Raw genomic sequence first — 22,474 nt, forward strand, 5'->3', positions numbered from 1 at the left:
AGTTATAATATTTCACACCATTATATATAATGTTTTAATGTGTCTGTGTAATGATTGCCGATGTATAATCATAATAATTTTACCATTTGATATGCGAACACTGTCAATGAGACCAATTTTCCAACTTGTCATTTGGTTAATCTTTTTTCAATTATAAAGTAAAGTAAAAAAAAAAAAAAAAAATTCCGAGAGAAGAGAATTGAAGACGGATGTGATTTATGAATATGAACCTAAAGAGGGGACTTATGAATAGCTCTCTCCTCATTCATCAACTGTTTCTTTCCTTTTGTTATTTTATTTTTTTATATTCATTGAAGCAGTTTTGTAATAATTCATGCTTTTGATATATACTACCATGTTGACTAATCCCAACCAACCACAGCCCACAACTCTCTCTCTCTCTCTCTCTCTCTCTCTCTAGTTGGTGTTTGTCTCTTTGCTTGCTAGCTGCTATCTTGAGATCTTAACAGAATAATAAGCTCTCTCTCTCTCTCTCTTATATTGCATGAAAGCCATTTGACGTTGAATCTCCAACACAGACATCTCAGAGAGCTTTGTCTTGGAGCTTTAAGCCTCTCTGTGTTTGGTTTCACTTGCTGATCATAATACTTCCGGGCCTTTCTTGGATTGCCGAGAGAGGGAAAGAGAGAGTAAAGTTGCAGTCTTTTTCATTCCAAATGGTGATTGTTTTTGGCTTGAAATCAATCAACAAGTATCATCAAACACATCAACACTATAATTATTGTCGTTAAGAGGTATGTTTTTTTTATTCTCCTATAATCTTTACTTTTACCAATTCTGCTCCATTATTTTGATGGTAGTGCCAATAAGTCTGTTGTTTTTCTTTAATCAGCAATTGAAGGTAGTCTTTGTGGTGGGTGATCAGGATTGCTAGAAATCATGTTGGCTTGCTTATATTATACATAGAGTATCCCAATTAGTTAATAATATTTTTAATTTAAAGAAGAAAATAAAGCTGAGGAAGATTTTGTACATATATACTTTCTTTCTTCTTACAGTGAAAAGAAATGGTAAAAGGAAACTGTACCAAAGTCAGGCTTTGATTTACAAGGCTCCAAAAGAGTATGGACAAAAATGGAGAAATTAGGATAAATATCTCATTATGTGGAGATTAGCACCAAGTGATTTTGACTGTTATTGTTTATTAATTTATTAAGTGGATTCCTTATTGTTAGGTTAAAGAAAGTGATGTGGGATTGTTGCTGTCTTGATGAAAAAAGTAGCTAAGGTGTGTTGTGCCACAATAGAACTATCACTATGGTGTGTGTGTTTTCTCTTTATCTTCCTTTGTCTGTGAAAGCACAGACCAAGCAAAGGTCAGAAGACTTCAACCATTTGATGCCCATCAAGCCTCTCTCTTTCTCTCTCTCTCTCTCTCAATCCCAAGTTTTTTTTTTTTTTGGTTTTATCCTTTTGTTCTTTGTCTTTGTAAAAAAAGATTCTTTACTAAGTTTTCTACTTCCATTTTTTTTTTCCTTTTTCCTTTTTCCTTTGTGTTTCTTTTCTTGTGACTACTGTGGATGAATATGCCCAAATGATAAAAACTTATCATAATAAGTCCTTTGTTTGGAGCACTAACTTTTTTTCTCCCATCTTCTTTACAACAAGTCAAACTGATTTTAAAAATATGTAATACCTCCAGAAACCAACTTTTTTTTCTTCTCCCCTTTTCATTCCACAAATATTTGCCTAGTTAATCAATAATTCTAGGCCCTCAATATTTTAGTCCACTCTGTTTTGATTCAAGAGATTTATTAGTCCACTCTATATAAGCAAAACAATAAGTGCGCTCATGCAAAAGGCATTGAAGTTGAACATGGTAACCTTTTTATTATTTTATTTTTTTGCATTCTATTCCTATGCAACATAATTCATGTGCTAGTCATGCGGCATGAATTATTTTCTTAACTTTTTTTTTCTTCTCATCTTTGAGTACCTTTGAACGTCAATTGAGTCCTGTCTAGTTCCATGATGATACTTTACAGTCACGAAAATGAAAGAAAGAAAGAAAAAAACAGAAGCAAAAGTTTTCTGACTTTCATAATTCCATGGAATTGATTGTTCTGTTACCACACTGACATGAAGAGGGTACTAAATTACTAATAAAACAATGGAAATTCATCAGAAAAAAAACCCCATAATTGGTTTGCTTTAATTTTTATATAATCTTTAATCCTGAGATGCAGAGACATATACTGTGTGATTATGCTTTTGCAGTCATGTGAGTTACGCATAGTCATAAATAAAATAACCTGACCGTTATACTATATTTTATATATATATATATATATATAATATTTCAAATTTGGCCAATTTTGTTGTTATTGTTACAAGTGTCAGAACACAGGCACAAATTGAGACCAATTTTGGAGCAAAGTCACAGAGGCTGTCTTCACATGCTTCTAAATTAGCCTCACACACCCACATGATTTATTTATCACCTGCAATATCTTCCAAACTACACAAGAGACAATTTTTGCATGGCTAACAACAATTAAGCTATTACCGCTTTTGAGTCCTTCACGACAATTTCAATTCATCATTAAAAAATGTTGGAGACATTTCATTCGGCTATTGCTATTACACAGATGATAAGAATATTACACATGACCATGAAATCTGAGGTGATGCATGGTTTTCGCTGCTCAATTATTTTGTTGTACTATTTATAAGCACTTGATTTGCATGCATAGCTTTTATATATTGATATTGACCTTTCTCCTTCTCTCTTTTCCTTCTTTTCAAGTTTCTTTCTCAACCCAATTTCTTTGCCCACTTGGGATAATAATGGAGGTACTTAAATCAACTTTCACGCAGAAAATACCAAGTCTTTTTGCTCTCTACAGATGACACTTTCTAGTCTTTTTTAAGCAGAGGATTCAGCTTTATTATGCTTCTTACATTTTCATTCCCTATGCAACTTAACCATTGATATGTTATTAGTAATTACTTTACTTTCTCGTTTCGCACCAAACTCAATGCACAAATCCCAAGGCATATCCAGAGCATGATTTTGTTTGCTTCTTCTTCTTCTTATTCTTCTTACTTGGAACGCTTGGTGAACAATACAAACACTATATATTGATCAGATTCTGCCTCTTTCCCACTATTCCTCAGAACCATTTAGAAGGGAATCTTCTCAGTGTGATGAAGTAAATTACTGTCAAATATAAAGAGAAGGACATAGCAGAAGCCAAAGAAGAAGAAGAGGAAATATGAAGTTCATGAAAATTGGAACCAGACCAGACACATTCTACACAGAAGAAGCAGTCAGGTACACTTTTTTCTGTTTTTTTTTTTTAAAAAAATATTACAATAGATTACTTAACTCGTATTAATTAAACTAAACCGTGTACAAAAATACAATAAAAATATTGCAGGACGTTGATCTCAGATGTACCAAGCGACCTCTCTATACACATCAACAACATAAGCTTCCTTCTCCACAAGGTGACCAATTGAAAAACTCATTCTCCCAATCCAATTTTCAATATCTCATTAGGACTTTTTTTCTTTTCTGTTTGGCGTAAAAAACAGTCCTAAATCAGTTGTTTTTTGTTACATTTTCGTCACAATTTTTTATTTTTTTTATTTTTATTATTATGAATTCAAATTTTTAAACCACTTAAAACAAATTTACAAACTTTAGTAATTTTGTAAAACAACTAGCTTGAAAATAAAAAAAAATAAAAAAAATTGAATGAATGCTGCTCTGCTTTCCACCTTTCATACCCGGCTTCGTTCTTCGATACACGCATTCTCATTTAGTTAAACCTAAATTTTCTCGCATTGAAGTAAATGCGAACCCCAAATTGAGTCTGGTCTAATTAGGGCGATTCTCGGGACCTTGTACCAACAATTTGGAGTCACTAGGGTAGTCTTCATGTCGATAATGCCAGCGCCTAAAAATTTATAAATTATCCACTCCCGAACTTTTTTTTTTTTTTTTTTTTTGCATATTAGCCCTCCTAATTTAAAAATTCCATGGCTTCGTCCCAGGGCCTCGTGAATTTTAGTCGGTTTGTGTTATTTATGGTTGTGGTCCATATTTTCATGTGGGAGGGTGGGTTATGTGGATAGCTGCAGTTCGCACTCGTGGCCCGGTGCGGGCTGCTGCAGAGGCTGTGCTCGGAATCGGCAGAGTCAGAGTCGTCGTCGTCGTCGGGGATCGAGCTCCACGACATCCCGGGAGGGGAGGAGGCGTTCGAGTTGTGCGCCAAGTTCTGCTACGGGATCACGGTGGACCTCGGGGCCCACAACGTGGTGGCGGCCCTGTGCGCGGCCAAGTTCCTTCGCATGACGGAGTCGGTGGAGAAAGGGAACCTGGTGCTCAAGCTGGAGGCCTTCTTCAACTCCTGCGTCCTCGACGGCTGGAAGGACTCCATCCTCGCACTCCACACCACGCTCCGCCTCCCCGACTGGTCCCACAATCTCGGCATCGTCCGGAAGTGCATCGACTCCATCGTCGAGAAGATCCTCACTCACCCTCACAAGGTAATAAAACACATCATCGTTTCCACTTGCCTTCATCTAAGATATTCAATTCAAATCAGTGACAGACTGAGTGGAGAAGATAGACACCAAGAACATTTCGCACCTTTCCCTTGTCCGGGGATTACCGTTAAGAACTGATTTAATTTATTTATTTATTTATTTTTTGCATTTCTTGAAAATTGAAAAAGAAAAGATAACAAGGTAGATATCATTCATCCGGTGGTCTCATATTAATCCCTATTATTTATAAGCAACTAGCTACTAAATATTCTTTATTTAACCTCTATATTTAACTTCTTTGATTTTTTTTAGCCCGCCCAAAAAAAAATGCTTTCTAGTTCCATCCCTGGGCACACCCCTTATTTGTTTTTATTTTTTTTTAATAATTTGTGTATCTTTATCAAATTTTTCCCTTGAGTTCAAATTCCGGCTTGGCCGCCACCAGTGACGGAGCCAGGATTTCAATCAAGGGGGGCAAATTTGAGAAATTTTTTTTAGGAGGGGCATTATTGAAAAAAAAACTTACAAATTTGAGTAAAAAACATAATTATTAGTAAAATTTAAGGGTAAAATTATAAAAAAAGTATAAAAATTTGGGATTAAAAAAATAATTTTCAAAAATTAAGGGGGAGCATTGGCCCACCCTAGCCCCCACCTGGCTCCGTCACTGGCCGCCACTGCTAAGAAACTACTAATTATTATGCTAAGCTCGATATGTAAATCGGGCCGTGATGTAATGCAGACAGGGGCGGAGCTACCCTGGAGCTTAGAGGGGCGGGCAAACGCCCCTCCTGAACTTTTAGAAATTGTAATATTTACTCTAAAATTTTAGTATTATTTATATTTTTGGCCCAAATTTATGTGATTTTTTCATGGTTTCCCCCCTTGAATTTTTTTGTTTTCTCAATTTTGCTCCGCTGACTTGAATTTCTGGCTCCGACACTAAACGCAGGTGAATTGGTCGTACACGTACACTCGGCCGGGGTACAAGAAAAAGACGGACCCGGTCCCTAAAGACTGGTGGACGGAGGACGTGTCGGACTTGGAAGTGGACATGTTCCGCAGCGTGATCACGGCCGTCCGCGCCGTCAACGTCCTCCCTCCCCAGCTCATCGGGGAGGCCCTCCACGTGTACGCCTCCCGTTGGCTCCCCGACGCCCGCTCCTCCGCCACCGCCACCTCATCCGACGCCACTCGGAGGACGCTCGAGGCCGTGGTGGGGATGATCCCCGCCGACCGCGGCTCCGTCTCCCCCGGCTTCCTCCTCCGGCTCCTCGCCGGCGCCGGCAGCGTCTCGCACGCCACCAGGTCGGAGCTGCTGCGGAAGTGCGCGGCGCAGCTGGACGACGCGACGGTGGAGGATCTGGTGTTTCCGGGGTCGGGGGGAGGCTCGGCGTACAACGTGGATCTGGTGACGGAGGTGGTGGAGAACTTCATGACGACGTGCCGGAGGCAGGCGGCGGCGCCGGAGGGGGGGCGGGTCGTGGCGGCGCTGAGGAAGGTCGGGAGGCTCGTTGATCGGTATCTTCAGGTGGTGGCAAGGGATGTGAACATGCCTGTTTCCAAGTTCGTGACTTTGGCTGAGTGTGTAGTGCCTGATCTGGGAAGAGAGACTCACGATGATCTCTACAAGGCCATCAACATTTTCCTCAAGGTACGTACGTTACAAAGTTACAATCTTTTCATCCTTTTTTAATACCATTTTAGCTACCCCTCTATAGTTTAATACATTTAGTGATTAGCCCCTCTATTTTTTTTTTATGTATTTTAGTCGCGTTTGATGTTTTAGAGTTATCTGACGAAATAGAAATTAGCCATATGAAACAATAAATTTAGTTCATGGATAAAGTTGTAAGAAATTAAAACTCTATGAAAAAAATTCGATACTCTTTTTTATCTTTAAAAAAAATTCATTTGTCAATAAATTCCATGAAAAAAATTACACAAAATTATGATTTGAAATTTATTAGCAAAAGAGTTAAAATTTTAAGTTTCTAGTAAAATAGTCCACATTGTCCAAATTTTTTATAGTGTCAATAAAAACAGAAATAAAATTTACCATCGACATCTGACACTTATAAGTTCTTATTAAATTAATAAATCATTAATTTTAGACAAAATTTTAACTATTTACTATTTATTCATCTTAATTTATCTGTCTTGACAAAATGTATATGATTTCCCCAGGTGTCATTTAGTTTGTATGAAAATCAAATTTAGACAAAATTTCGTTTATATATGACATTTAGCCTCTTAAACTTGAAATTTAAATACATGTAAAAAAAAAAAAAAACAGAGCCACGCGGAGCTGAACAAGGCGGAGAAGAAGAGGCTGTGCCGGATTCTCGACTGCCAGAAGCTCTCCCCGGAAGTGCGGGCCCACGCGGTGAAGAACGAGCGCCTCCCACTTCGAACCGTAGTACAGCTCCTCTTCTTCGAGCAAGAGCGAGGCAACGCCACCGCCATGATGACCAGGCTCTCCCTCCACCCTCCCACCAAGCCCCCGGAGGACAAGTGCAGCACCACCGGCGGCGACCGCCCCGCCGCCGCCGCCGGATCGGAAACCGGCGAGAGTTGGAGAGCGGCGCCGAGGAGGACGGACAGGTCAGGAGAGATCGAAGAGTTTGCGGCGGCCAGCAAGTTGGACGTGAGAATGATGAGTCGGAAAGGGAGCAGAGGAAGAGACAGATAGTGGAGCCAAGCGTAGATCACCATCTCTTTTTTTCTTCTTTTAAAAAAAAAAAAAAAAATTATCTTCTTGCCATTATTGTTATCTTATTTCTTATTTAATACATTTAGAAGATGCTTTTTTTATTGTTTAATTCAAGCAATCAGGGTTTATAGGGCGAGCTCTTTTTATTTTGTCATTGGGTTGCATTGCATTATGAGCAAGATGTTCTTTATAAAAAAAAACAAACAAAAAAAGAGGCTCTCTATGACCTGGTCGTTGTAATTTCAACTGTTTAAGTCTCTCATTTATGCTTGAAAACGTCTGTCTCATACAGATTAAGACGATGATTAAAAAGAGAATAATTGTTCGTGAAACTTGTGAAGAGATGACCTCTCCACCTTCTTATCAAACTTAATTCTCAAATAGCACACTCGTTTTTTTTTATATATAGTTTTCATAAATTCCTCTATTTATTTATTTCGTTATTTAGATCATTGCCAACCCATTTCTAAACTACATTGCGTTTTAGAGGTTTTGTTCAATGCATCTCTATTTGGATGCATTCTCCACTTTTGAATAATAGATGAATAATTGTGATCCAAGCAAGTATGTATCACCATTATTCACTAATGCATTAATTTTTAAGCTTTTAATAAATTATAATATTGATCCGATTTTAATTTATAATTAGAATTTTATACCTAATGCGTGTGTGTGTGTGTGTGTGTATATATATATATATATATATATATTAATATATATATATATATATTATTTTTTAAAAATTGACTAGTTTTAATTTGTGTTACAATTTTATACATATTTTTTACTTAAAAATCATATATTCTATAAAAGCATATTCAAATACAACCCGTACGTATTGATTTCAATACATTGATTCTAATCAGTAAATTAGCATGTTTTATATATAATATAAGAACAAATAATTATTTTATGCATTTTTGCATATATTTTTAATAATATATATATATATATATATTTGGATTAATATGAAAAAAAAATTGTAAAATATAAAAGTAGTTACAGTTTAAAACTAAAATTATAAAAATATAGGGAGGAAATAATATACTTAAAATATTCTGTAAAAGAGATGTGAAATAGAGATGGATTGGAGATGTACAATATTATATTTATTGATGCAAATATGCATTTTGGAGAATTTTTTGCATATAAATTGAAGATGCTCTTACGGTGATATTTGACTTTTTTTGTTGCTGTTTTTTTTTACAGTCTCTTTACTTTGTTTTTGTTTACAATTGCATTTAAAATAGGATCAAAACATAAAATAAAAGAGGTATTAATGAAATTAACATATTTTGTGTAGCTCAGCGTAAACTTAATTGTTGAAAATCCGAGGTGCTTGTAGATGGTTCCGTTTTTTTGTTAATCTTTATTACGTTAGCTTAAAAACGCTTAATTAGTATATTGTTGCATTATCACTTCGTATTTAATACCATTAGAATGTTTTTTTTTCTCTTTCATGTAATCAGAGTTTATGGCGAACTTTTTTCTGTTTTTTTTTTCATCGCGTTGCATTGCATTATATGACCATGTTCTTCATAAAATAAAATAAAAAATAAAAAGAGGCTATTTTTGTTGCATGGTCTTTGTAATTTCAAGTTATAAAATGCCTGTGTCATACACAGGTTAAGAAGAAGAAAAAAAACAAGCACATGCTTCTACATCGCGTGGCATTTTTGTTTTTTACTATTATTATTATTATTGAAAAAGAAAAAAGAGCTATAGCCACGAAAACGAAAGCCTGGAAAATCACTGCTTGTTATAAGGGAAGCACTGGAGATTGGGATCCCCGGGCGTCTTGCGACACACGGAATCTGCCTTGATCAACCATTCACACTTCGTGCACGTGAAGTTGGGTTTTGCCACGTAGATGTCGAACCACTTGCTCTCAATCGCACCCTGCGGTGACTTCCACTGGAAGTTACAGAAGAATCTCGTCGTCAAAAACCAGTTGACTTTGAACGAGAACGAGTACATCTGTCCGTTCTGGAGCACGTGGGGCCCGAGGTCGTCATCCTTTGACTTGCAGTGGACGGTCAACGCCGTGTTAGGGGTAATGGCGTTTGTCATTTCGACCGTTACTTGTTCAAGCGGAGCCACGCCCTGGCTTAATCCGCAAGCGTACAACAATACTACAACAAGAAGTAAGATACGGTGAACCATGGTTGAATATGAGATATATGATTGAGGATTATAAGATATAATATTACTGTGTTTTACTTTTATGTTTTGTTTGTGTGAGTGTATATGTATTTATCGGGGTGGATTGGATTAAACCGTTATATGGAATTGAATGTAAAACTGTTACAGATTTAAAAGATTTTATTTCGCCTACTAAATTGTGATCAATGTGGTAATTGGCCGTTTTTATTTCTTTCTCTTATGAACTGATCTGATATGAATTTTACGTTTGAAAAATGAGGCAAAAATACCAAGCATAATGTCTCGGTTTGGCATTGCTCTGCTTTTAAAAAAATGCTTAGAGATGCTGTAAGAAAAAGCTGATGTTGTCAATAAAAATTTAGGGATTAGAGAGAGAAAAGAGAGTCTGAATAATAATACAATAGTATGAGTATATAACCCTCGTACAACCAAATAAGTAAAAGACTTAAATAACCCTACATAAATAGAATAATGACAAATATACTATGTTAATATTAAAAAATAGATAGGTGTTTTGTAATCTATTGTAAAATAGCTTTTGTTGATAGCAGAAACAGATTTAGTATTTGGTAAAATATATAGTAATATTTGTAAGTAATAGTTATTTATATAAAATATAATTAATAATGATAATAAGATATTATTTCGTACATAAAAAATATATTAAAGTGGGTGTCTATAAATTGTAAAAAAATAAATTATTTTATAAAAGAGTATAAAAATAATTAGAATTAAAAGTTAAAGTAAGAGAATAAAAAAGGTTGGAAAAACAAACTACAAGCCAAAAGCAAAAATTAAGTTAAAAAGCTTCAAAATATAATTTTTAGATTTTTAGTTAATACATTGAAAAACACTTTTCAACTTAATTTTTTTTTTTTACCAAACACTTAAATATGATTTAATTTTTTTTTAAAGTTAATAAAACATGATTTATAAGTAATGTTAAACCGAGCTAATGTTTGCCAAAATTGAGAGATATATATATATATATATATATGCTACGTACTACATAAAAAAAAAGTTAGAAGACATTGTATTTTTTTTTTTTTACAATTTCTACATAACGCAAAATTAAATTATTTTATTTGGCCTACTAAATTGGGTTCAATATGGTTATTGGCCGTTTTTATTTCTTTCTCTAATGAACTGATCTGATATGAATGCTATGTATTAAAATAGAGGCAAAAATAATAATAACAATGATTTGCCAAAATGGGAAATATATATATATATATATATATATATATATATATATTATATTGCATCACAATCAACTAGATATATCTGAAAGTTCCACGAGAAATTAAAACGAGGTCTTCAATTATATAGATAAATGGATCGATACTATAATAAAAATTGACGATCGATTTTGATTATTCTATTGAAAAAGTTGATAATTGTTTCCTTGTAATGGTATTGCTAATATTGATTAGTCAGGAGATTCAGAGAGTATTTACACACGATCTGCCTGCAATCTCTTCTTCTATGTTCAACGAGAAGTAACACTCATTATAATTACTCAAGAAATATAAATGTGATGAATGAGTGACGGTTTCCAAAATAGAGAAATGATCACAAATATTAGTATATACAAAATGAACGTTGATATTGTTTTTATTTATTGTGTGAATAATTATATTTTATATCGAGGTTTGAGTTGATGTTACGGGCATGCTCAATCTCTCGATTTATGGATAAATTATATATCTCATGGGTATACTGAGGAGGTAAATAGAACAAGAACGATATCGTTATATCTTGTATATTTGGACGTTGATGGCATTCAAAATCCTCCATTAAAAGAAGTTGATGATGCTTTTTGAACGCCATGAAAGCGGGGTGACACTAAAAATTTATTATGTCGTTTTCTACGTGGCTATAGAAAAGTGGTTGGCTCATTGGCAGGGCCGGCCCAAACTCATCCGGGGTCCTACGCGATTCAATATTTTGGAGCCTATAATACTAATAAAAATTTAAATTTTCAGGGTAAAAAATGTAAATTTTTTAAAAAATGGGCCCATAGTGTAAATTTTTAAGGTAAAAAATGTAAATTTTCGTAAAATAGGCAAAAAGTGTAAATTTGTGGGGGCCCATCCACATATGGAGCCCTAGACCCAGCCTAGCCCGCCTTAGCCCAAGACCGGCAGTGCTCAATGGTCATGGGAACAAACGAAAGAAGACATGATTAGACCAGTTTTGATTTTTTGTCATGAACAAACTGACTATTGAGCTCAACAATATATGCTAGGAGATTTAAGGCAATGTGCTTGGCCATTACCATGGACATGAACAACCGGAGAACCAAAAAAACATAAATCATTGAGTAAGGTAACATAACTATTTGAAATTTAGATATATTTAGGGTTTAGGAACAAGAGACCGCATAAATTTGATTGCTTTCCAAGAAACAAAGTCGGAGTCAAATCATGATGAAAATAACGAGTGCTTGAGTGATCAATAATGTGGCTTCTAGCATACAATAGAATCGGCATATCCGATGCATAAAGCGAAAAGACTTACTTTACCCTTTGCATGTCAACCCATTGAAGAAGCCTTCCACTTAGCTTAATCCTCCTTCACCTCATCTACATATCAACAAAAAAAATCCCCAAGGCAAGCCAAAGAACACTCAAAGCCATGGTGATATGATCCCAACCGAGCAAGGCTCAATCTTAGCCCAAGTTCTTCCGTTTCCGATATATTCAAGTTGCGGAAAAGATGTTAACATGAGTATTGTTTAAAAGCTTGTATCTCTTGGTAAGCAGAGAGACACATGACATGTCTACAAGCCATCCACATTTTTTTAATGACATAAAGTTAATCAACAACTCTACACTCTCTTTTCATCATCGTGTATATAAACTAGGATCGATCCAATGGCAGAGTCAAGAACTACAGTTAGGAGGAAATCATATATATGTCAACAAATAATCAAACAAAACCACTTTTTTTTTATAATATATATAGATTTTTTGACACATGTGAGACTAAGAGAAGAAAAAATTATGAAAAAAAAGTAAAGAAAAAGGGTAATTATGGATAAAAATATATTCTCTCTCCTCTTTACTAGGAGATCAATTGACCAAATTAGTGTTTTGGTGAAAAATGAAAAATGAATTATCAAATGGTAATAGATGTGTCAATAATTTCTCATTTTTAATTTGTCTGCTTTGATAAAATGTGTATAGTAATCCAATACTTAAAGTAGCCTATATATATGAAATACTTTTTTTTGTTATTATTTTGGTATAAAATATCAATTTTCTCTTATACATTAGGTTATACTTTTAATTTTTTTACCCACAAATTCCATTTTTTTATATCTTCCCTTAAATTTGATTTGTGACTACATTAAAAAAGAAACACAGCCACCCGTAGTAAACAAGGCTGAGAAAAAATGGCTATGCCTATGCGGGATTCTATATTGCAAAAATTTACCCTCCCTAGCGAGTGACCAACCACATATGTCGTGGTGGCTCATACACGAGTGTCTCCTACTTTGATAAGAATTATTTATATGATGTTTATAAGATTATATTGTTACTGGTCACATTCGACTTGAATTCCTAGTTCCGTATTTGGTAGTACTAACCCCTCTTCTTCGAGCAAGATGGCGAGACAAAACATGCCAATCCATGCCGAGGACGCTCTCAGTCCACCCCAAGGGAGAGTTCTTTTTTTTTTCTTTCCTTTTTTCTTCGTTGCATTGCATTATGATCAAGCTACTCTTCATATATAAATAAAACAAGGGCTCTATTGCCTGGTCGTTATAATTTCCACTTTTTAAGTCTGTTTCATAAAGATAACTAGATAATCGTTGCATTTGCATGATAATAAGCTAAAAGAGAAAAACAAATAAAAACATTCTTTCGACATGCCATTTGTTCTTTTATATTGAAAAATTTAGAAAAGAGATCCAACAAAGCCACGAAAGCGAAACAAGACTCTAAAATCAATTCTTATTGTAAGGAAAGCAGTCGAAAGTCTTAAACCCTGGGCTATAGCGACAAATTTGATCTGCGTGGACCGTCCACTCACACTTTGTACACGTGAGCCTTCTTTCCGCCACGTAGACGTCGTAGCTCTTGCTCTCGATCATTCCCTGTGCCGACTTCCACTGGAAGTTGCAGAAGAACAGCGTCGTAACAAAAAAGTTGACTTTGAAGTTGAACGAGTACACCTGTCCGTTCTGGAGGACGTGGGGCCCGAGGTCGTCGTCTTTTGACTTGCAGTGGACGGTCAACGCTGTGCTAGGGCTAATGCCGTTTGTTATTTTGACCGTTACATTTTCAAGCGGACCGCTTCCCTGGCTTCCGCTAGCGTACAACAATACGGCAACAAGGAGTAAAATACGGTGAATCATGGTTGGTTGATGAGATAATTGAGAATTATAAGAGAGGTTATTATGTTTATCTAATGTTTTTATATGTGTCGGGCGTATTCGTATTTATAGGGGGTAGATTATATATATAGTGATGGATTTGAATAAAAAAAGATAGTCATTAAATTGTAGATATATTTATTTAATACTTGATAAGGATATGATTGTCAAAGACTCAAAATGGTAAATAACAAAAAGTATATTAGAATAATAAAAAAGATTTATGGAAGTTCCATAAGAATAAACGAAGTCTTTAACTGTATAAATAAATGGCTTGATATAATACTATAAAAATCGATGACGATTTTGAATTCAATTGTTCTAGATGATGATCCGTGTACTTGGTTTGGTCGGGAGATTCAAACAATATTTACAATCTCTTTATTGTTCTACGAGAAAAGGAAACACATATTGTATCGTGGTTATGTGAGAAGTCAGGAAATATAACGATGAATAAAAGAGTGTCCAGTTTCACGAATAGACAAATAATCACAAACATCAGTATTTTTTTTTTTTTTTGAAAGGTCACAAACATCAATATATATAATATATGAACGATGATAATGTTTTAAAAAAAACATTTGATAATAGTTTTTTTTTAATTGTTCACTAAAGAATAAAATAGGGGGCTGTGAGAGAATATATGTGTGAGAAAGAGTCTTGCATCAAACAAACGCTAAAGATTTGAGCTAATTATATATGCTCTAATCAATAACCTTTATTAAATGCTATGAAGCCTATGGAGTGTCACTTGTCACTCTCTCGCGCGCGTTGCTTGCGCAAGCAAGCGCGACGTCGGGCTCGAGCGTATAGGTTTCACTTGTACAAATTTTGACTTCAACGACGGACAAAAATTGTCGTTTAAACGTTTCCACGATGGTCTCTGTCCATGTTGAAGCCTCCATTGTCTCAGATTATACGACGGAATGAAATCCGTCTTAAAACGATGGCTTTCTTCATCGTATGAGTCTAAAATTGGGAAGACCGAAATGGTATATTAAATTGAATTGTCAACTTCCACGATGGTCTTTTTTCGTCGTTGAAATTGCTTAAAAACGATATCTCGTCGCGTCAATATACAATTACGTCGTGATGACCACCTCTAGAGTCACGACGGTATCAATCTGGCGTCGTGACGATTTGTATATACGACACACAATAATCATCGTTTGATCAGCTCGTCGCGACATGAAAAATCGAGTCACGGCGAAAGTTAGAAATTCACGACGGTCACTATCCGTCGTACATTGTTATTTTTATTCATCGCGACGTGTTCAAGTGAAAATCCACAGATATTCCACGACGGTCATTATCCTTCGTATTATGATCATCCCTCATCGTGACGTGATTTTCATCCGTCATGAGACATGATGTCCAAAGTCACGTAGTTTGTCGGACGAGAATTTCGTCCGTCGTGACGTGCACTGATGACGTCATTCTATGTTACACATCAGGTAGGAGTTGATTATACGACGGAAAAAGACCATCATGGTTATTAATTAATAAGTATTAAAAAAACCATGTTGTGTCCAGTATTTTTGCCGTCACGGCGGGATTCTGTTTCATGAATAGTCATTTCTAACATTTTTTTTTGTCATTTTTCATTCAAGTGTTGTTGTTTTGCGGTTTCAAAAACCTGCAAATATTCACAAATCTCAATATCCATACACGCATCCAAATCCATAAATATATATTCATTCTTCCACATCATTCAATATTTATACCCAAATATCTCATACACAAAAATGAGGACAAAACAACATCCATCAACAAAAATAGGGCTAAACTATTAGTGGCTCTTTGTAGGCACTTAGGCACGACGGCGCGGTTCGCATGCTCTATCATGGCAATTCTCGCCGTGACGGTTGCGTTACCAACACTCACTTCGAAACTACTTAAGCCAGTTACAAGTTACAACCACCCCCATATATGCACGGTCAAGTCTCTTATACATCCATAGCTAAATAATGATGTAAGATAAAATAACAACAAAACCACCACAATATACGATCACGTAGTAAATTATCTCCGGATAACAGTTACGCGATAAAATTCCAACAGAAACCTAATATACATATTCCTCTATACAAAGCGCTCAAAACTAGACCTCATTTCAGAGATAGAGAGAAAGAGTGTGTGAGAAATGATGATGATGAAAAGAAGCTTATTGGTTGTGCTGTTGGCTACAGTGTGCATGATCGTAGCGAATCTCACCAAAGCAACCATCTCATCCTCTGACGTGTCGTACTCCTACTCCGGCCCCGGTTCTCCACCGTCATGGCACGTGTCCCCGGCGGCGCGTCGTCGTTCACGTACTCCGGCACCGGCCCGATCCCACCGGAGATCGCTCGATTCCTTCCTCCGAGAGTCTCCATCGACATCGGACCACCCAATAACCAGCCAAGCCAGCCGGCGCCGTCGCGGCGTGAGGACCTCGGAAACCGCCGGAGGTGCCATAATGCGGCGCAGTCGAAGACGTGGTTGCAGTGCGTGGCGACGCATAGGGCTCACGCGCGGTGCTGCAGTTGTGTCGTTTTTAGTGTTTCTTTGAACGAACAGTTGTGTCGTTTGGAAACAAGCACTCGTTTGGCCAACAATTGTGTTGTTTACGACTATAAATATCGTTCAAACGAACACATATGACTGCTTGCCATTACCTTTCGCGAACAGGTACAAATTCCTATATAAACCACGTTGGTTTTCGAACCCATCTCTCTCTCTCTCTCTCTCTCTCTCTCTCTCTCTCTCTCTCTCTCTCTCAAACACATTCTCCAGAAAAATCATTCTTGATTACATTATGATTTCACTGCATTTTGGTGCAGTCGTATTCAGGTTTGTCTTCTACTGTGGTATTCTTGTCTATGACCTCAAGAAACTTTCGAGGTGTAAGAGATATTATAAGGAAAGCGCATCTCATGTGTGATTCAAGCCCAGATGTATTCACCTTCGAAGAATTTCAAAACAATCTTGTAGTAGCTTATGCGATGGCAACCGAGGCGTATGTTTCAAGCCTAAAAGTGGTGAACCGGGAGTTAGTCAAGTTGGAATGCTTCGACGGAACCAACTTCAACCGCTGGCAAGACAAGATTTGGTTCTTCCTCTTTGCCATGAAGATCTTCGTTGTGCTGGACCCAACGTTGGAGCCCATCCCGGAGCCGACGAAGTTATTGTGCCATAAGAAGTCAAGGCAGATTGGAAGAAGCATCAAAAGTACTAGTTCAAAGATGTTATCTCGAGTTATTTTGATTTCAAGATGTTTGATGATAAGCCTATTATTGATCAAGTGCATGAATTGCAAGTGATTGTCAACACATTGAGGACGGTGGGGATAGATGTTTCGGAGACTCTCCAAGTTGGCACAATAATTGCAAAGTTTTCCAATTCGTTGAAAGGCTATTCGAAGAAACATCTTCACCACACCGAGGATTTTTCTTTGGAGCTAATCCAAAAAAATCTTCTAATCGAGGAGAAATCAAGGATGAGAGAGAAGGCGATGGATACCGAAACTTCCAAGGCCAAAGCCGTGAGCATGAAAGGCAAAAAAAAAGTGGGATGACAAAGGAAGTTCATTGGTTTCCAAAAAAGACTCGAAGAAATTCAAGCATTCCGGCAAGTCTGGTTTGGCAACATGTCTGCATCCAAGGGAGCCAAAGGGGGACGCTACGTGTGTGTGGCAAACTCAATCATTACGCTCGAGATTGTTGACACTGCAAGACGGTCGACGCCACTATGGCCGATGGAGACATAGTCGCTACGGTGAGCGAACTCATGGCAGCCAAGTGGAAGGTTCAAGGGTGGTGGTACGACACATGTGCTACCGTCTATGTAACCTACGATAGGGCTACCTTCAACACCTATTCAGAAGTCAATGGTGGACAAGAACTTCATATGGAAAACGAGCATCGCACAAAGGTCGTCGACATCGGACACGTGGATCTCAACTTCACATCCGGGAAGAAGGTAACTTTGACCAATGTTCTCCATGTCCCAACATTGAGTAGAAACATTGTTAGTGGTGATCTCTTAGGCAAACAAGGGATCAAATCTATGTATGAGTAGCTTATCTTGACCCGTAATGGTGTATTTGTTGGTAATGGTGAAGGAATGGTCAAACTTTGTATCATTGACAATGTTATTTATGAAATCCTTTTGCTTATATGCTTAATTCTGTTTTTTATGGCATAATAGACTAGCACATATTGGAATGCACTATGAAAAGATTAATTAAATGTGGTTTAATTTCGTGCAAGTTTAATAAGTTTGATAAATGTGAAATTTTTGAGAAATCTAATATGATTAAAAAAAAAACATTTTTATAGTATAGAGATAAATTCTTAGTTGCTAGATCTTATACACTTGGACACATACGAATTTAATGGCATCTTAACCCATTGGAGAAATCGGTACTTTATTACCTTTATCGATGATCACTACTACAAATGTCATTTACTGGTACGGAAGGGTATCCGGTGCGACATGTCGCACCTAAATGGTCATTGGGTGCGACATGTCGCACCGAATACCTTTCAAGAAAACCAAAAATTTCGCTCATTTTAAGTGGTATTGGGTGCGACATGTTGCACCTAATACTAACCGGTGCGACATGTCGCACCTAAAAGTTTTAAAAATTTTAGGCGGGCTTAAAATCCCTCCTCTTATTTTCACTCTCTTGAATTGAATTTTTTTTTTAGTATCCGGTGCGACATGTCGCACCTTATATACTCAATAGGTACGACATGTCGCACCCAATACACTCAACAGGTGCGATATGTTAAAATTATAAACTACCGCTCTTTCTTCTTCTTCTTCACATAGCCTCTCTCTCTCTCTCTCTCTCTCTCTCTTCTCTCTCTCTCTCTCTCTCTCTCTCTCTCTTTCGTCCCTCTGTTCACCGCCCCTCCTCTGCGCCGGAGCTCGCCATTCACACGTCGTCAAACACGAGCTCCTCCTTCGACTACCTCCGCCGAGCTCCTCCTTTGACCATCTCCACACGCCGAGCACCTCTGCCGCCCAATACCGTGACCTATTTTTCTCTCCGCCCTCCAACAGAGCACCTCCTCCATCCAAGACCGCGACGACCGTGTCTGCCCTGTCACAGTCCCGGTCTCGCCCTCGCTGCCCCTCCTCCTTCGCTCTCGCCAGCCTCAGCCCTCGCCCTCGCCGGTCTCGCCCTCACCAGCCAGCTCAGCCCCGCTGTAAATTTGTAAATTTTTTTTAATTAAAATAACGTATTAGGTGAGACATGTCACACCTAATACTCGTTTTTTGAGATTTTCTGAAGTCAAATAGGTGCGACTTCGGGTGCGACTTGTAGCGAAGAACTTTCGGGTGCGACAATGTCGCACCCGATGCCTATATTTGTAGTAGTGGATTACTCTAGATTTACGCATGTTTATTTGTTGAAACATAAAGATGAGGCTTTTAATACTTTTAAGGTATATAAGGCTAAAGTAGAAAATCAATTAGGAGTTAATATTAAAGTCCTTAGAAGTGATATGAGTGGAGAATATTTTTCTAATGATTTTAATGCTTTTAGTGAAGAAAATAGTATGTTCATGAATGTTCCGCACCACGTACACCACAAGAAAACGGTTTAGCCGAACGTAAAAATAAGACATTTCAAGATATGATAAATGCTACGTTAATGCATTTTGAATTGCCTTTTAATTTGTGGGGTGAAGCTTTACTTTCTACATGTCATATTTTAAACCAAATTCATTTAAATAAAACTTAAATATCTCCGTACAAGGTATGTAAATGACGAAAGCTCAATATTGAGTATTTCAAATTGTGGGGATATGCCTAACCTACAACAAAAATATGGATCCTAAAAAGACAAAGTTGGATCCTCGAGGGATAGGAAGTACTTTTGTTAACTATGCTACGAATAGCAAGGCATATAGACTTCTAAATTTAGAGTCTAATGCATAGTAGAATCCCGAGATGTTGAATTCTTTGAGAACCTTAACTCGAAAAAAAAGGAATCTCAAAACTCCACGAGTGAAGAACCTCGAGATGAGAGTTCTCCTAGGGTTGTTGTAGAACAAATCGAACTTCGGATAAGCAAGAGAGTCCATAAGACTTAGGATCTATGACCTGACAAAATAGATTCTCAACTTATTTCCTTTTACATAGTAGAGGAAAATAGAGAGAATTTTGCTCAAAAAAATCTTGTAGTTTTTTTAGACTCTGCCTTGGAAGGATACTATCCAAGATGAAATGGATTCTATTATGTCAAACCACACTTGAGAGATTGTCGATCTGCTCAAAGGGTCGAGACCCATTGGATGTAAGTGGGTGTTCCGAAAGAAGTATCATAGTGATGGTACTATTAACACTTACAAGGCTAAGTTGGTAGCCAAACAATGACATCAAAAGTTTGACTTGGTCATACTTTCGAATGGATTTGTTCATAACGTTTGTGATAAGTGAGGTGCGTCGTAACATTATGATTTTCCTATGTCTCTATGTTGACGATATGTTGATCATTAGCAATGAGATGAAAGGAATATTAGAAACGAAGAGGTTTCTATCTTCCACAAGTTGACTATTTTGGGTATCAAGGTACGTAGAATCAGTGGTGGTTATGAACTTAGTCAATCGCACTATGTTGAGAAAGTGTTTGACAAGTTCAAACATTTAAAGTTCAAGGAAGCGGTCACTCATTTTGATCCAAGTGTAACTTGAAAAAGAATGATGGAAGAGTCGTGGCTCAATTGGAATACACTAATGTTGTTAGTTGTCATATGTACTTAATGCAATGTACTCGAACAAATAAAACATTTGTTATTAGTAAAATGAGTAGATTTACTAGCAACCTAAGTGCCGGGCATTGGAAGGCTATATGAAGAATTCTTGGTTTTCTTTTGAAGATCAAGAGTCTTGGCCTCCAAAATGGATAGTTCTTTGCCATTCAAGAATGATATACCGATGCGAGTTGGATATCAAGTGTCGAAGATAACAAATCTACGACATGATGGGTGTTTACATTTGCTTGAGGTGCAATTTCTTGAAAATTCAAGAAACAAACATGTATAACTCATTCGACCATGGAATAACAGTTCGTGGCTCTGGCCATTAACGAAAATAAACGAATGAATAAATACCAAAATACCTTTATAGTTACTAGCTTCATATCCACATTTTTAGAAATTGATTATGTTTAAATACTCTCTCTCTCTCTCTCTCTCTCTCTCTCTCTCTCTCTCTCTCTTGTTTTTCTTATTCTCATATTCTTCTTCAAATAATCATATTAAAAAAAATAACTAATATTCGTATCACATTTATATGTTTATAAAGGTTCATTTTAGTAAATAACTGTTAATACATACAAGAATACATACACACAAAAACGGAATAGATTAATATGTATATTACATAAACAAACAAACACATACCAAAGCAAACAAATCCTTATACACAGATCTATATATTCTTCTTTTTGATGCTCACTGGAGATGTTGAATGAGGTTGTAGCCGAAAGGTGGTCCAAAGTTGGCCTTGGTGAAAGACGTGGATCATGAAATTGGCAGCCTCACAATCGTCCATTTCTAGATGAAACATTTAACAGGTTTTTGATGGCCACGCCTCGACTGAAGCAAGACAATATGTTGTCCATCGTGCTCATAATCTCGTCCATGTACCGTCACGCCACCATGTGAGATTAAAACCTGCAAACTTAAACCTAACGGAAATGAGCCATCATTAGAAAGACAGAGATGTAAACGAATTAGATAAAAAAGAAAGCACTACCGATGGTTAAGGAAAATAAATAACAATCAATACAAACAATAATAACTCCTAAAAAAACTGTTCATCACTTATATGTGGCAATTTTTTAGCATGTAAGTCACAAAAAATAACCAATTTTTTTTTAATTAAATCTATGTTTAAGTTTATAATCGATATTAAAAGTTTATTTGAATTACCACGTAAATAAAATTGGCTATTTTGACAAACTTTTACAAATATTGACTATTTTACAATCACAGCACATTTTTAGTGACCTAATTCATCATATTTTTCTTTATTAATCTCTTTCTAAAATTTCATTGAGTCATAAATAGGATATTTATAATGAAAAGCACGGTGTGGTGACGAGTCGCAATCAAATGACTATTTCAATTTAATATTGTAATTGTAGTAAAATATTGAGTACAAAGGTTGACAATAATTCTTGTTATCTTCTCAACTAAAAGTATCAAGTTGATAGATTGAAAATTGAAATTGTTTACTAAGGTCCAAATATTCAACCATATATGATAATTAAGCCAGTCCAGGTCTTATATTTCTGACCATTTATGATTATCCACTAAGTAACAAAGACATTAATATATTAATTTTAGAAAAATTCCACGTAAGAACCACGTGTTCAGAGATATATATTATTATCCGAATGCGCGAATTCGTCTTCTTTCTTTGCTACAGCCTACAGCCTACAGCCTACAACAATATGACACTATCTGAAATTCGAAAGTAAATAAATAGGAAAAACAAAATGAGTTAAACAACCGATGATTATTTAATTTCGTTGCCATGATTATTTTTAAATCATTCACCTGCTTAAAAAAAAAAAAAAAAAAAATTAGATAGCTAAGAATAGTTTAAACCCAACATTTTAAGTTATATGTTTTGTAACGCTTACGTCCTTAAATATTTTTGTAACGTAAAACTTTATAAGTACCTGAAAAACTATGCAGCTT

General features: G+C 36.3%; 1 protein-coding gene across 7 annotated transcripts; it reads left to right on the forward strand.

Moving 5' to 3' along the window:
• Positions 1-396: 396 nt before the first annotated feature.
• On the forward strand, positions 397-7,600 carry LOC149385503 (Phototropic-responsive NPH3 family protein). 7 transcript variants are annotated; one of them, XM_089625765.1, is made up of 7 exons: positions 397-755; positions 1,197-1,337; positions 3,139-3,295; positions 3,402-3,471; positions 4,102-4,515; positions 5,468-6,169; positions 6,812-7,600. In XM_089625765.1, exons 3-7 carry the CDS (start codon positions 3,237-3,239, stop codon positions 7,205-7,207), a joined length of 1,641 nt encoding a protein of 546 aa, XP_089481891.1. In that variant the 5' UTR covers positions 397-755; positions 1,197-1,337; positions 3,139-3,236; the 3' UTR covers positions 7,208-7,600. The 7 variants fall into 7 exon arrangements, with proteins under 7 accessions (XP_089481891.1, XP_089481890.1, XP_089481889.1 ...); XM_089625764.1 differs by having other exon boundaries at positions 1,197-1,249; XM_089625763.1 differs by lacking the exon at positions 1,197-1,337 and having other exon boundaries at positions 398-755; positions 6,812-7,599.
• Positions 7,601-22,474: the final 14,874 nt, after the last annotated feature.

Source organism: Urtica dioica, chromosome 9, assembly GCF_054948205.1.
Source record: "Urtica dioica subsp. dioica isolate 48M chromosome 9, U.dioica_male_clone48M_v1_H2, whole genome shotgun sequence".
In the NCBI taxonomy this organism is placed as follows: Eukaryota; Viridiplantae; Streptophyta; class Magnoliopsida; order Rosales; family Urticaceae; genus Urtica; species Urtica dioica.

Bases quoted from the DNA above. Each gene is read 5' to 3' on its own strand.
- LOC149385503 (XM_089625765.1), top strand. From the start codon at position 3,237: ATGAAGTTCATGAAAATTGGAACCAGACCAGACACATTCTACACAGAA. The intron at 3,472-4,101 runs GTGACCAATTGA...TTATGTGGATAG, and splicing joins TAAGCTTCCTTCTCCACAAG to CTGCAGTTCGCACTCGTGGC. The intron at 6,170-6,811 runs GTACGTACGTTA...AAAAAAAAACAG, and splicing joins CCATCAACATTTTCCTCAAG to AGCCACGCGGAGCTGAACAA.